The sequence below is a fragment of the Primulina huaijiensis genome, chromosome 9 (genome assembly GCF_012295235.1).
Source record: "Primulina huaijiensis isolate GDHJ02 chromosome 9, ASM1229523v2, whole genome shotgun sequence".
Taxonomy (NCBI): Eukaryota; Viridiplantae; Streptophyta; class Magnoliopsida; order Lamiales; family Gesneriaceae; genus Primulina; species Primulina huaijiensis.
In genome coordinates, this window is record NC_133314.1 from 23,091,720 (window position 1) to 23,103,780 (window position 12,061).

Here is a 12,061-nt window from a genome sequence, read left to right on the forward strand (position 1 = left end):
ATCTTAATCATAGATTTTAAAAATAAAAGAAAAAGGAAATGAAAGAAAATGTAACAAATAATATTCTTGATCCAAAGCTGTAAACTCAGAAGTCAAATTTAGAACAATTTGACCGGTAAGCAAAGGTTATCTGGATCCGGTGTAAACTTGTCACCCATTTGTATTTTTTTCGTTGAACGGAATAACACACATATTATATTAACGTTTGCAATTAATTTCATTCTATTTACTATTCCAAATAATACGATTCTAAATATAAATGGACTGTTTCTANTTGAAACGAAGGGCACATACATGTATATTATTATCCTACGCTAGATATATATTTATCGTCGTATTGGAGGATTGAGTTTTTAATGACATGAAAATAAACGTTCTCTTGTCAGATTGTACACAGAAAAAAATAAAAAACTTCACAACATCGTAAATTTTCTTGTTCAATTCCAAATCAGTTCAACAATATTTGGAATCACCCAAGTGTATTTAAGTTTAGAGTAAAGACCTAAGAGGAACAGCACCCGGATTTTTTCATATCCGATACATCTTTACTAACGTCAATTTTCTCCCCTATTGAAGGGACATTCATTGCAGCTGAATCCTCACCAACCTCCACATTCTTCTTGCTCACCATACGATATATCTGATCAACAACATATGAGAACGCTTTTTCCACGTTTGTAGCATCCAGTGCAGATGTTTCCATGAAGTAGAGTGACTCTCTCTCAGCAAATGATGTTCCATCTTCAATTGAGACAGTCACCAGATGTCGAAGATCCGATTTGTTGCCAATGAGCATGACTACAATGTCGGGATCAGTGTGATCTCTCAGCTCTCTTAGCCATCTCTCCACACTTTCGAATGTGGAATGTCTGGTGACATCATAGACCAGCAAAGCACCAACCGCACCACGATAGTAGGCGCTGGTGATGGCACGGTACCTAGAAAGCAGAAGGACATGAAACCATTAAATTGCTTTGTAAGTAACAATAAAAGTTGGGGTAAAATTTTATGATTTATATTAATTTGGCAATTGTTGAAGATCCTTAGACGTCCTGCTTCCTGACCATGACGACATTGAGTTTAGATATATGTTGAATTTGATTTATCTCTTCATAGCTAACTCCACTGTCTGATATACCTGACCATATAGTACCTATCGACACTACTTTAAAAAGAGTATTGTTGATTGGTTCTTTAGAACAGTAGTTGTCATCACAAGTTCTCTTCATAGAGATCGTTTCGTAGGCATAAATTTGATCGTGCAAACATATTCGGGACACTACAAAACCATATTGAATGTATCTATAATCACTTAAATAGCACTTCATTCAAATTTTCACATTTTTACATTGAAAGAGTCAAAAGCAAGTAGTGGAACATCGAAATCCTGAGTATTGCATATAAATATAGCAGATTTTACAAACAGTGATGGGAATTCGTGCACCAAGGAAATGTAAATGTTGTGGCTTCTCTTTCACTAATTTCCCCCAGGCCATTTATAGTCTAGGGCAAGGCTCATCCAATAGATTAAACAAGAATTGAAGAGCCCACAAAGCGGATGATCAAGAACTCGTCTTCCTTTGTTCTCGAGTGTAGAAGGTGGTGTACAGTCAGTTCACTACAAAATTTCAACAGTATGCTCGATTACACATTGTCTCTAACAACTACCCCTTCAAGATAAAAACTGAAAGCTTAATCATAGCTTTCAGATCTGTCTAATCAATAGTCTGCCAACGCAAAGAACATTAATACTTAATAAAGAAGCCTCGAGAACCTGCAGGGTACTACACAAAATCTGTATCAAGGAAAATCGGAAATCTATTTAAAAAAAAAAAACAAATTGATTATAAAAATGGCACCTTTCCTGGCCAGCCGTGTCCCAAATCTGAGCCTTGATAACTTTACTCTCAAGTGTCATGCTTCTCGTAGCAAACTCAACTCCGATGGTGGATTTAGTCTCCAGGCTAAACTCATTCCTAGTGAATCTCGAAAGCAAGTTGGATTTACCCACACCTGAGTCCCCAATCAAAACCAACTTGAACAGATAGTCATAGTCATCTTCCGCTCTATATCCATCCATCTGTAAACTGAACTAATCGCTTCTCAACGTAAAGAATCCAGTTGAATAATAAAGAAAATGTGGGACTTTGAGGCGTGCAGCAGAGAAATTGTAAAAAAATTTGGTATTCTTGTTTTTACAACAGTGACTGTGAAAGGTTATTCGTTTCTTTTTATTTTTGAGCTTTAGCGTTGGTGGTCGTGTCCTCTTTTTTGACTTGGAGACGGAATTGGAAATGGAGAATGACTACTGGCCCTGCCCGGCATGGCTGATTTGAGATTACCTAACACTTTACAGGGGTTGCTTTTCACTTTTTTGAAACTCGTGACCCGGGAAATGAAACAAGCCTAAAAGATCTTTCTATTGGGCCAGAGAAATGGATCATGTGAAGCCCAAAAAAATGAAAATCTTGAACCCAATCAGTACTGTCAGAACGCTCGTAGGCCGGCCTGTCATTTTGATGGATCAAAAAATTGGCATATGACGAAGTCGCATACTTGACCCATTTTGACAGCTTTTACATATATTATATAATTATTTATTTTGCAATTTATATTGATGTCTTTGTTTGGTAGGTCAGAAGCCAAAGTGTATTCTGAGGTTCCATTACATACACAATATTATTATTTAAAATTTTCCTTAATTTTTTTTTTTTTAAAAAAAGAAATGTGTTTAATTAAGTAATATGAGATGGATCCACTATTGGTCGGTTAATATTAATAAATTAAAAAAAAAAAAAAAGCGCATTAAAGTTGTTAATTCCGTCCATTCCAACGTAGACTAAATTTCAGCTGTACAAAACGTTAATCTGACGGTGTAAAATGCATTAAACTTGGCCGGCGGCTTCTCATGCATCCGATTCATCTTCCACGCGTCACCACTTCTGTATAGATATATGGACTTTTGTCACCAAACAATTAAGAAGAAACAATTTTATTTACAGCTCGACTGATGGTGTCAAAAAATTGAAAAGTTCAAATTAAATTACATATAACAAAATAAATGAAAGTAAACATGCTACTAGTTTCAAGTATCATATTTTTCTCCATATCACAATTGTTTTAATTAAAAATATTCGACGTAACTAGATAAAAACAAAATAAATATTTTGAAATTTAAAAATTACTCCAATAATATCACACTTTAATATAAAAAGTATATTTTTATTGAGATTTGATGTACGTACATGCCTCGCGTGGCAAGGTTAATTTACAAGTATATATGATAATACCGAAATATAAATATTTTTCAACTAAATCGTATGTAAAACACATACATGTATATGTATTATATGATAACTAATATGGAAAAAACATAAATTAAACTTCAAAAAAAAATTTGTAAAGTGGAAATCCGTAGCCGCTATTTTCTTATGCTCATTGGATAAATCCCTCAGTAACGCAATAACCAGTAAACTAAGATAGCTAAATAAATTGCATTGGATAAACTATGTGCTATAGGATCATATGTGAAGTTGTTGATGTAAGAAATTAAACAATTGATCGTTGGTCAAATTTTTACTTATTTCACGAATGACATCCACAGGAGAGAAAAATTCAAATTTGAACTTGGCCACCACAAGAATCTCTTAGCATCACCGCGTTGAAAACTCCTGCATAAATTTGGACTTGGGCCGACAAGAACCTCTTGGCATCACCGCGTTCAAAACCCTTGCATGTTAGTTATTCCATTCACATACTTCCTAAACCCTTTTGTAAATATATANACCTTCACACCCACCAAAGCGATCCCAAAACATCTTCGCCTATCCTCTTTGTTCTCTTTGTTTGTACTATATATATATACACAGAAAGATTTAACCTTAAATGGCTCGAAAAAGTCTGATGATATTCTTGGTGTTGTTGATTCTGTTCTCAACTAATTTGGTGTCATACGTAAATGGGAGGAAGGTATTGTTGCACATGAAACTTAGCAGTGTTCCATCTTTAGAGGAAAGACTGTACTTAGAATCGCTTCCAAGAGGAAAACTGCCGGCTTCCACCCCTTCCAAGAAAGGCCACGATGTTACCTTTAACGAAAAGCTCATCGCCCGCCACCTTGCTGCCCTTGATCGCATACTCCGTTCGGTTCCAAGCCCAGGGGTCGGCCACTAGCATTAACACTCACACACATTACACACACATATATACTTTTCTCGAAGTTTTGGATTTTTTCTTTTTTTTGCCTGATATTGGATTTAGCGAGGGATTTAATGTACAAATTCTTTAAACGCAAAACAATGTATGAAATATGAAATTCTTTCGTTTAACTTGATGTCTATCCTATGAGTTTGCACCGAGGGTGAAGTTACACATTGAAGTATATAGCATTCAAGAGTAATCGAATACGTGAAAGAATTCCTTTTTTTTTTCCTCAATCGTTTATTTGTTAATTCATCATTTGTTATAAATGGAAAGTTCGTAAAAAAAAGTCTCATCCACGGGCTAGACTGCTACTCTGCTTGAGCATTTGATGCGGTGATAATCTATTCTATAAAGCTTAATTGAGCACATGATACAAATAATTTTCGAATTACCCTAAAACCATCTATATGTAAAATTATTTTATTGGGTTAATGGTGATATTACAAGATTTATATTGGCTTGATCGCCCACCTTTTTATAACTAATCATGTTTCTTATATCTAATATTTTAAATTTGAGTAAAAAAATCTACCCATCATCCCATAAATCATGGCCCTCCAGCTCCCTCACGTACGGTTTCATATAAAATTTCTCTCAGTTCAAAACTTCGTTTTCATTCAACTGTTGCTCCAATTATATTGATAATTCCAGCTTCAAGCCATGTAAACGGTAAACAGCAACATAACCAATTAAGAATTGTATATAATATCCTTTTGTATTGCAAGTATGTTTATAGATGATTTGATAACAGAAAAGACTCGTGAAAGATCACAAATTTTCTTACACTTTGTAATTTCTATTAACGATTTTGTGATGCTGCGTTCTTTTTTCAATGATTTGTAGTTAAATTAATGTATATATTATCAGGAACATGTACACGTTTCTGGCTACTAATATTATCAATGTCTAATTCTTAAGGCTTCGTTTAGTTGGTTTGATTAGATTTTTCTCCCTTTTTTGTCGGTTTAATTGGGTTAATGAGATTTTATTGATAAATAATATTGTGTTTTTAAAATATTTGAGTATGACGTGAAATATTATTAAATAAATAATATTATGTTTGATGTAATTGGTAAAATTTTGAATAAAATGATAAAATATAAATTTAATCTTTTTAATTTAATAATCTAGGTTGGCAACCCAATCAAAACATAACCTTTTACACTTTCCCGTTCCTATATCGTCGGTTGTTTTTTGTGCCAACTTTAAATACTAAACCAAGACAAGACATTGTTTTCAGTTTGAATTCATCCAATCAAGACGCGAGTGTGTGCACATGTGCCAATCGTGTGAATAATAAATATAGTGTATTATCTAAAATAATAATTAAAAAAAATCATCACACAAAAATTTAACATCCTGTAGAAACAATTTGTATGTGCTTAACAGATGTATTTTTAAAATTAATATATTTATTAGGAAATTATTTAAGAATTTTACATAAAAAGTTTTGAAAAATGACAAAGTAACATTAACTTGGAATGTTACCTCTTAAAACTAATTATGGATTTTGCAATGATATTATCTTATTTGATAAGATTGTGGTATGTAAGAAATTGGGTATCAGGTTGATATGTCTGCGAATCCAAAGATCTAATTTCAAGATACATTACGCACAAGCGTCAAAGGCGTCGGTGAGTTCTTGTAGAAAAACCTTCCACACTCAAATCAACCATTGACCGATGAGATTTCCAGAAAATCAAAAGAGCATTCAAATGAGATAGAGAGCATACCCTACCCTACGAATGAAAAGACTTTAGCTATTATAAGTTTTATGAAAGATTTTTAAGGTTTAGAGATTGATAGACACATCTTGGGCTTAATATCCATAGTTATGGACATTAAAAATTAAAAATAGACACGGGCTGAATAATAAACTTGTATTATATAACCTATCAATAGTGCAATTTTTTTAGGATTTAAATGCAATGTATATATGTTGGATACATGCAAATCTTATTTGTGCCTAAAATCATGCAAGGGAAGCTGGTTCTTTTGACTTTGCTGACCATATAGGATGACTAATTACTACAATTTCTGTTGAAAAAATAAAGAAGAGGACAATTTTATGGTACGATCTTTGAATATTAAATTTGTCATGGAATGAAAAGCATTTATTAGGAAATCGCTATCAATCAAACACGTTATCGTCATTTTTCTCCGACCCAATTTCAAAATTATACCACAAAAGAGTTAGTTAGGTAGCTGTTTTACTCTTTATTAGGGCGGTCCATGAGATTAGAATTTGTTCCGTGACAAAATTAAATCTTTCAATATATATTTGGTTTCAATAATATTTATTGCAACAAAATATAATATTGATTATCCAGACATCTTCTTCGAGCTAGATAGATTATCACAAGCATGGATACATTAAAAGTAACTTAAAAGTAAAGTTACTAATTACTATATTGTATGTAGGGAACATAACGTGATTCTCTCTAGTTGATGATATCCCAAGTTTGAAATGACGTTTCTAATTCGAGATTCAACATCAACAACCTTCTCTTCCAAAAGAAAAAGAGAAAAACTAAGATCTTCCTTGCTGATAAGTCTTCACGGTCATCCAACGTTTTGAGCAAAACTTTGTGATATAATCTATTAATTAAAAAAAAAATCAATATGCCAAATGAAATTTGACCGATGCGGTAATAAATATGCAAGCATTAATGTTTGCGTATTAATTTTCTTTGGATTTCCAAGGCATCGCATCTTCTTCTCAAAATTCTACAAATCTTGAATTAAAGTTTTATAAATTTCATATGCACCAATTGTAGTCAGTGCAACAGTACTAGCTAATTTAATGTAGACCCCTCGCAAGTACTAACAAACAGAAAGATGTAATAATTAAATGCCTTGGTTCATGGGCTGGACTTTGAGCAAGTGACTACTAGACGTCTTTATGTATTTTCTTTGAATTGGGCTCTTACAATATACTTTTACTAGTTTGTTTGACAACCAATCGATATCGGGCCAATTAAATTCGTTTCTTTGTAGTTAAATGAATGTTTTTTATACTTGGACTCGTGCTCTATCAAATTCATGTTTTACACATTGTAGTTGTAGGCTATGAATGATCTGTCGTTTTTGGAGAAATTAAGATAACTAAAATTAGAGAGCAATCAATGTGGAAACTGTATCAGAAAAGGGCCCATATCGTCTCCTTGATGAACAAAGCAAGAAGCTGATTTCGGGCCCCAATTCTTCGAATTCGTTTCACGTGTCGGTCCAGGTTCCCTCGATCCGGCCTACTGCTCTCTGTAAACCTGGACTTCATGCAACTTGTACTGAAGACCTTATAAATACAAAATACTACAAGCCACGTTTGCCTTCACGCGCCTCCACTATGCAATTCTTTGGATTGCAGTTTGTAAAGATAAAAGATGTGCTCACTATCACATCGGATCTTGTTTCAAGATTGCCAGCCCCCACCATTCGAAAGGTCCATTTGGACGTTATTGAAAATTAAATGTGCAAATCGTATGTTGCACTTCGGTGTTATTAATCTGACACCGTGACGGAAATTAAGTGGTGATTGTTAGGATTAAGCTGGAGACGTTGCCGCAGATAAGTACACCTGGCGTTTCACCACCGTGTGTCCAACCTTGAACCCCGGAACCACGGCGAACGCGACCACCAAATCACAGTCCGCCGCCGTAAAAATGTCTTGGTTAAGACTTTCCATGAAAACTTCGGAGAATTTGGAACTCTGTTTGACTTGAAAGGAGCTGACTTCTTGGCCAAACGAAAATGCCAAACAGTGTGAAAGCCAAACCCTCCTCCCCATTTCAGCAAACATTTTGAAGAATTCAGTTTCTGGGTATTCTCCCGAATTCACCATTTTTCTTTGGTTCAAATCCCCGGAAAACGAGAGCTCCATTTTCGGGTGTACCAAGTGAAGGTACTTATACTTCAAGAACTTCCCAAACAAAGAATTGGGATTCTGCCTTAGGAGATGGAATACACTCACTGAACTCATCCTCTTGAACTCCTCGAATAAGAAAATTCGACGCTGATGAATTTCTTCTGGCAAGAACTGATAATTTTCTTGTACAGAAAAACATGGATCGTTGAAGCCAGCAAAAATTTCACTGCACACAAACGATTCAAATATGAAAGCTTTATGATCCCTTTTGCTTAAAATGAGGACAGATTGTATAGCATTTGCTGCAGCTTCGATATCCCAGTTCGCAGACTCCATTTCTCGAATCAAGAACTTGACAAAGTTGCGAACAGATCTCAACGCATAGTGCAAAACCAAGATAAAATCTTTAGGACTTACTTCGGAGAACTTAACGTTGTCAAGAATTGAAAAGGATCCACTAGCGTTCAGCTTTTTTTCCAGGGTCTTGTTTTTCTGAATGATATCTTGAAGCTGTTGTTCAATGGTAGAAATCAGTGCCTCCTTGTTGTCGATTTCACCGCGCATTTTCTTCATGGTAATCTCATAAGTCTTCATCAGCGACTGCTGTTCTTGAATTTCCGCGAGCAATAAAGTCACGTGGGATGGCGAAAAATCAAACTGTTTCTTCAAGAATTCACGTTTCAGCTCCGAAAGTGCTTTCAAATCATCAACGACAGTTTGGTCCGCGGACCGTACTGCCTCTCTATTGTAAGGAAACTGAGCCATTTGAAGCTCGGCATAAGCTGCTTTAACAGCTGAGATTGTGGCAAAAAGCTTGGCAACGAAGGCATCCATTGCAGCCCTGTTTCTGGAATCTTCTTTGGCTTCCTCCCCATCCTCTTTCTCAAACTGGTGAGACTCAAAGCACCGGAGCTTTTTTTGGGGGATGAGCAGGTAAGCTCCAGGATTCGAGCCAGTTTTTTTAGCAGTTTTCAGGTTAATAACATTTCGAAACTTTCTAGTTAACCTGTTTCTGCTTGTAGCTGGAGAGGGCAATATTGGATCCATGAAATTTGAGAGAAAAAAGACATCAGAAATTTCAAATTTTGTTCATGAGGGGCATGGATAATTTGAAAATTGTTTTGGGGGAAAAAGTTGAAAGAGAGCTAAGGGGTGGTTGTGAATGAAGAGAACAAAAGGAGTAATAGATAATAGTTAGAAAAGACTAGAGACTACTTTGAGACTGGTTGAAGGCAAAGATTCAGCTTAATAACGCGAAGATCTAAACAATGACAGAAATAAAATAGAAAAAAAGAAGGAAATATCAGCATTTTGCATGCCTTCGAGCAAGACTTGGAGGTGTGTATATTTTATAATTCTTAGGTGGTGTGGTGGAGGGCAGGAAATTGGGGAGTGGTGGATTACGCTAGGCTGTGAACCAAATAGTAACTATTGGTGACATATATGCCTGGATTTAGAATATGATGTGTGGAATCAAACTTTAATTTCAAAAAAGAATCAAATATATATATTAAAAAATTCTTTCTTCTAGTGATGAATGTATTCATCTTGTTCGCGATAAATATTTTATTTGTATTCGAATTTATCGAATTTACGTGGAACTCTAACATATTCGAACTTTTTTAGTCGAACTCAAGCTCGAATTATTTTGTTCGATAGTTCGCGAGCTTTTATATTTTATTAATATAATTTTATTAATATAATTATAAAATAAATAAATAAATATAGAATATTTTGAGTACTTATTTCGACCAATAATTCAAATAGTTTGCGAATATTTTTGAATCTTTCGAGCCTAATACTTAGTTTCGACAATATTTCAAACAGTGTGCAAATCTTTCGAGCCGAACTTAAACTTTAATTCAAACCGAATTTGAGCCAAAAGTTTTAAAATTTTCGAACTTCCAATCGAGCTCGAACTCGAATAAAATAATCCAAGCATTCAAATTTCCGTCATATTCAACTCGATTCGATGCATTTACACACCGGCTTAAATTGGAAGGACACCATTATTCTAGCATACACGATTCCATCAACCTCTCCTGCAATCATTTTTTACATATGAATACAAAAACACCGACCCACATGCTTAGAAAAAGAGTGAAATTTAAAAACCAATTTGGAGGTACTCGGTGTCTCTGGTGAATTCATTGTAGCTGTGAGCCATTAATTGGCAACAAACTAAATTACATATGATTTTTCAAACCAGGAAACATAAAGATCTCTTTTCCTCCATTTCCCTTCACTGATATATTGATAGTTTTCTTAATTGAGAAACATTAAAAAATTAATAATAATAAAGTAGAATGAGATTTTTCATTTAAAATATTTTTCTTTTGATGGGATTAATATATTGTTACATTTTTTTTCCAGAAATCTGTATTATTCCAGTCGCGGTCTTGTCACGCTTTAAAGATGCAACGAGTGGAAACAGATATAGGTCAAATTCAACTCACGAAGAATTGAACAATTATTTTATAGCAATTGTAAAGAGTTGGGCAATATCTGTCACACAAATGGTTCAAGTGTCTTGCTCGTTATTTCTTCTGAATTAAGCCTATTTTTTTTTAAAAAAACTGTCCATCCCTAAACACGAGTTTTAAAAACACAAATAATTGTAAATTAGCCATATCTTGGAAATGTTTGTTCATCTCGGGTACCTTGTCACGCAAAGAGCCTCGTTATTAACTTTTAAACTGATCATTAATTATAACCTCCCAGAGAAAAATGAAAAAAATTTGTGTGAGACTGTCTCACGGGTCGTATTTTGTGAGACAAGTCTCTTATTTGGGTCATCAATGAAAAAGTATTACTTTTTATTGTGAATATCGGTAGAGTTGACCCGTCTCACAGATAAAGATTCGTGAAACCGTCTCACAAGAGACATACTCGAGAAAAATAAATGAATTAAAATGCGTTTTTTCGTAGATACAACCCAAAACATATAGTTTATAGACGAAAGGATTATATTGCATTTTCACCGTTATTAAAGACAGTTGCAAGCACTTCTCAATATGTGTGTAAAAAGTTGTTATGGGAGCAAAAAAAATTACAAAAAAAAAACCAACCCTAACCCGAATCTTAACCAATTTGATTTGATTTTTTTGATATACAACATTATTTCATTATTCTTTCAATTTTTAATAAATAATAAAATAAAAATAAAAAATTCAAAACACATAACAATAATAATTTAAAAATGTAATAACTAAATTTTTGCAAAGCCAACACATGCAACTCAGTTTTTATTTTTCAACCCTACACGAAGTAGAATATAAAAATCCGTTCCATTCTTCACTTTTCAATATCCCTTAGCTTCCACCAATATTGCACATGGTATGCGTAGCGTCTCCCGCTCTTAAAAAAAAAAATAAAGAATTTATTTACGATTCCTATATATTTATTTACGAGAAGCAACGTGAAACATATATGCAACTTAATGTCAACTGGTCCAATCAACAAGTTGTTGACCCAAAACTGGACAAATTCATGCTCTCCATTACAGAGAATCAATCCAATAAAGCATTGATCTGAGTTTAAGTTAACCCAGGTCAGATAAATATTGGTTAATTATATAAAATGAATTTCACGTTCTCTCCGATCACCGATCTTCATGCGACCATACTTATTCTGTGAGAGGGAAAATATTGGCTCGGATTCAGTTGAGTTCAACTTACCCTAAATATATTGTAATTTTATTTCATTATTGTTTATTTATATGTACGTGACATGTAAAAAAAACATAGCGTATATATTACCGTGTATAAGTCGAGTGCTATTTAGGGTTTAGATTTCGTTTGTTTAAAATATTATTGTTAAGATTGGAATTTGGACATAAGTCAACCCTCGGATGGAACGTGGAGTTTACAAATGATCCAACTATAGGCAGAATGAGTGGTCTAACTATAGGCAGCCCAACACATAATGGTGGAACTTGAGCTCTGATATCATGTTAAGATTGGAACTTGGACCTAATTCAACTCCAAAAGCTAA

The 12,061-nt window shown here is 34.1% G+C and overlaps 2 protein-coding genes across 2 annotated transcripts; both read right to left on the reverse strand.

The window, feature by feature from the left end:
- Window positions 1–379: 379 nt before the first annotated feature.
- On the reverse strand, window positions 380–2,310 carry LOC140984155 (ras-related protein RABA1d-like). Its single transcript, XM_073451391.1, has 2 exons — window positions 1,860–2,310; window positions 380–938 (listed from the first exon to the last, which is right to left on the reverse strand). The coding sequence occupies exons 1-2, from the start codon at window positions 2,078–2,080 to the stop codon at window positions 503–505; spliced, it is 657 nt and encodes a 218-aa protein (XP_073307492.1). The 5' UTR covers window positions 2,081–2,310; the 3' UTR covers window positions 380–502.
- Window positions 2,311–7,268: 4,958 nt separating this feature from the next.
- On the reverse strand, window positions 7,269–9,392 carry LOC140985040 (protein GRAVITROPIC IN THE LIGHT 1-like). Its single transcript, XM_073452774.1, has one exon. It carries the CDS (start codon window positions 9,113–9,115, stop codon window positions 7,748–7,750), a length of 1,368 nt encoding a protein of 455 aa, XP_073308875.1. The 5' UTR covers window positions 9,116–9,392; the 3' UTR covers window positions 7,269–7,747.
- Between the last annotated feature and the right edge of the window lie 2,669 nt (window positions 9,393–12,061).

Excerpts from the sequence above, each read along its gene's own strand:
- LOC140985040 (XM_073452774.1), bottom strand. The coding sequence starts at position 9,115 with ATGGATCCAATATTGCCCTCTCCAGCTACAAGCAGAAACAGGTTAACT.
- LOC140984155 (XM_073451391.1), bottom strand. The coding sequence starts at position 2,080 with ATGGATGGATATAGAGCGGAAGATGACTATGACTATCTGTTCAAGTTG. Across the intron at positions 939-1,859 it reads GACACGGCTGGCCAGGAAAG|GTACCGTGCCATCACCAGCG; the intron begins GTGCCATTTTTA and ends TCTGCTTTCTAG.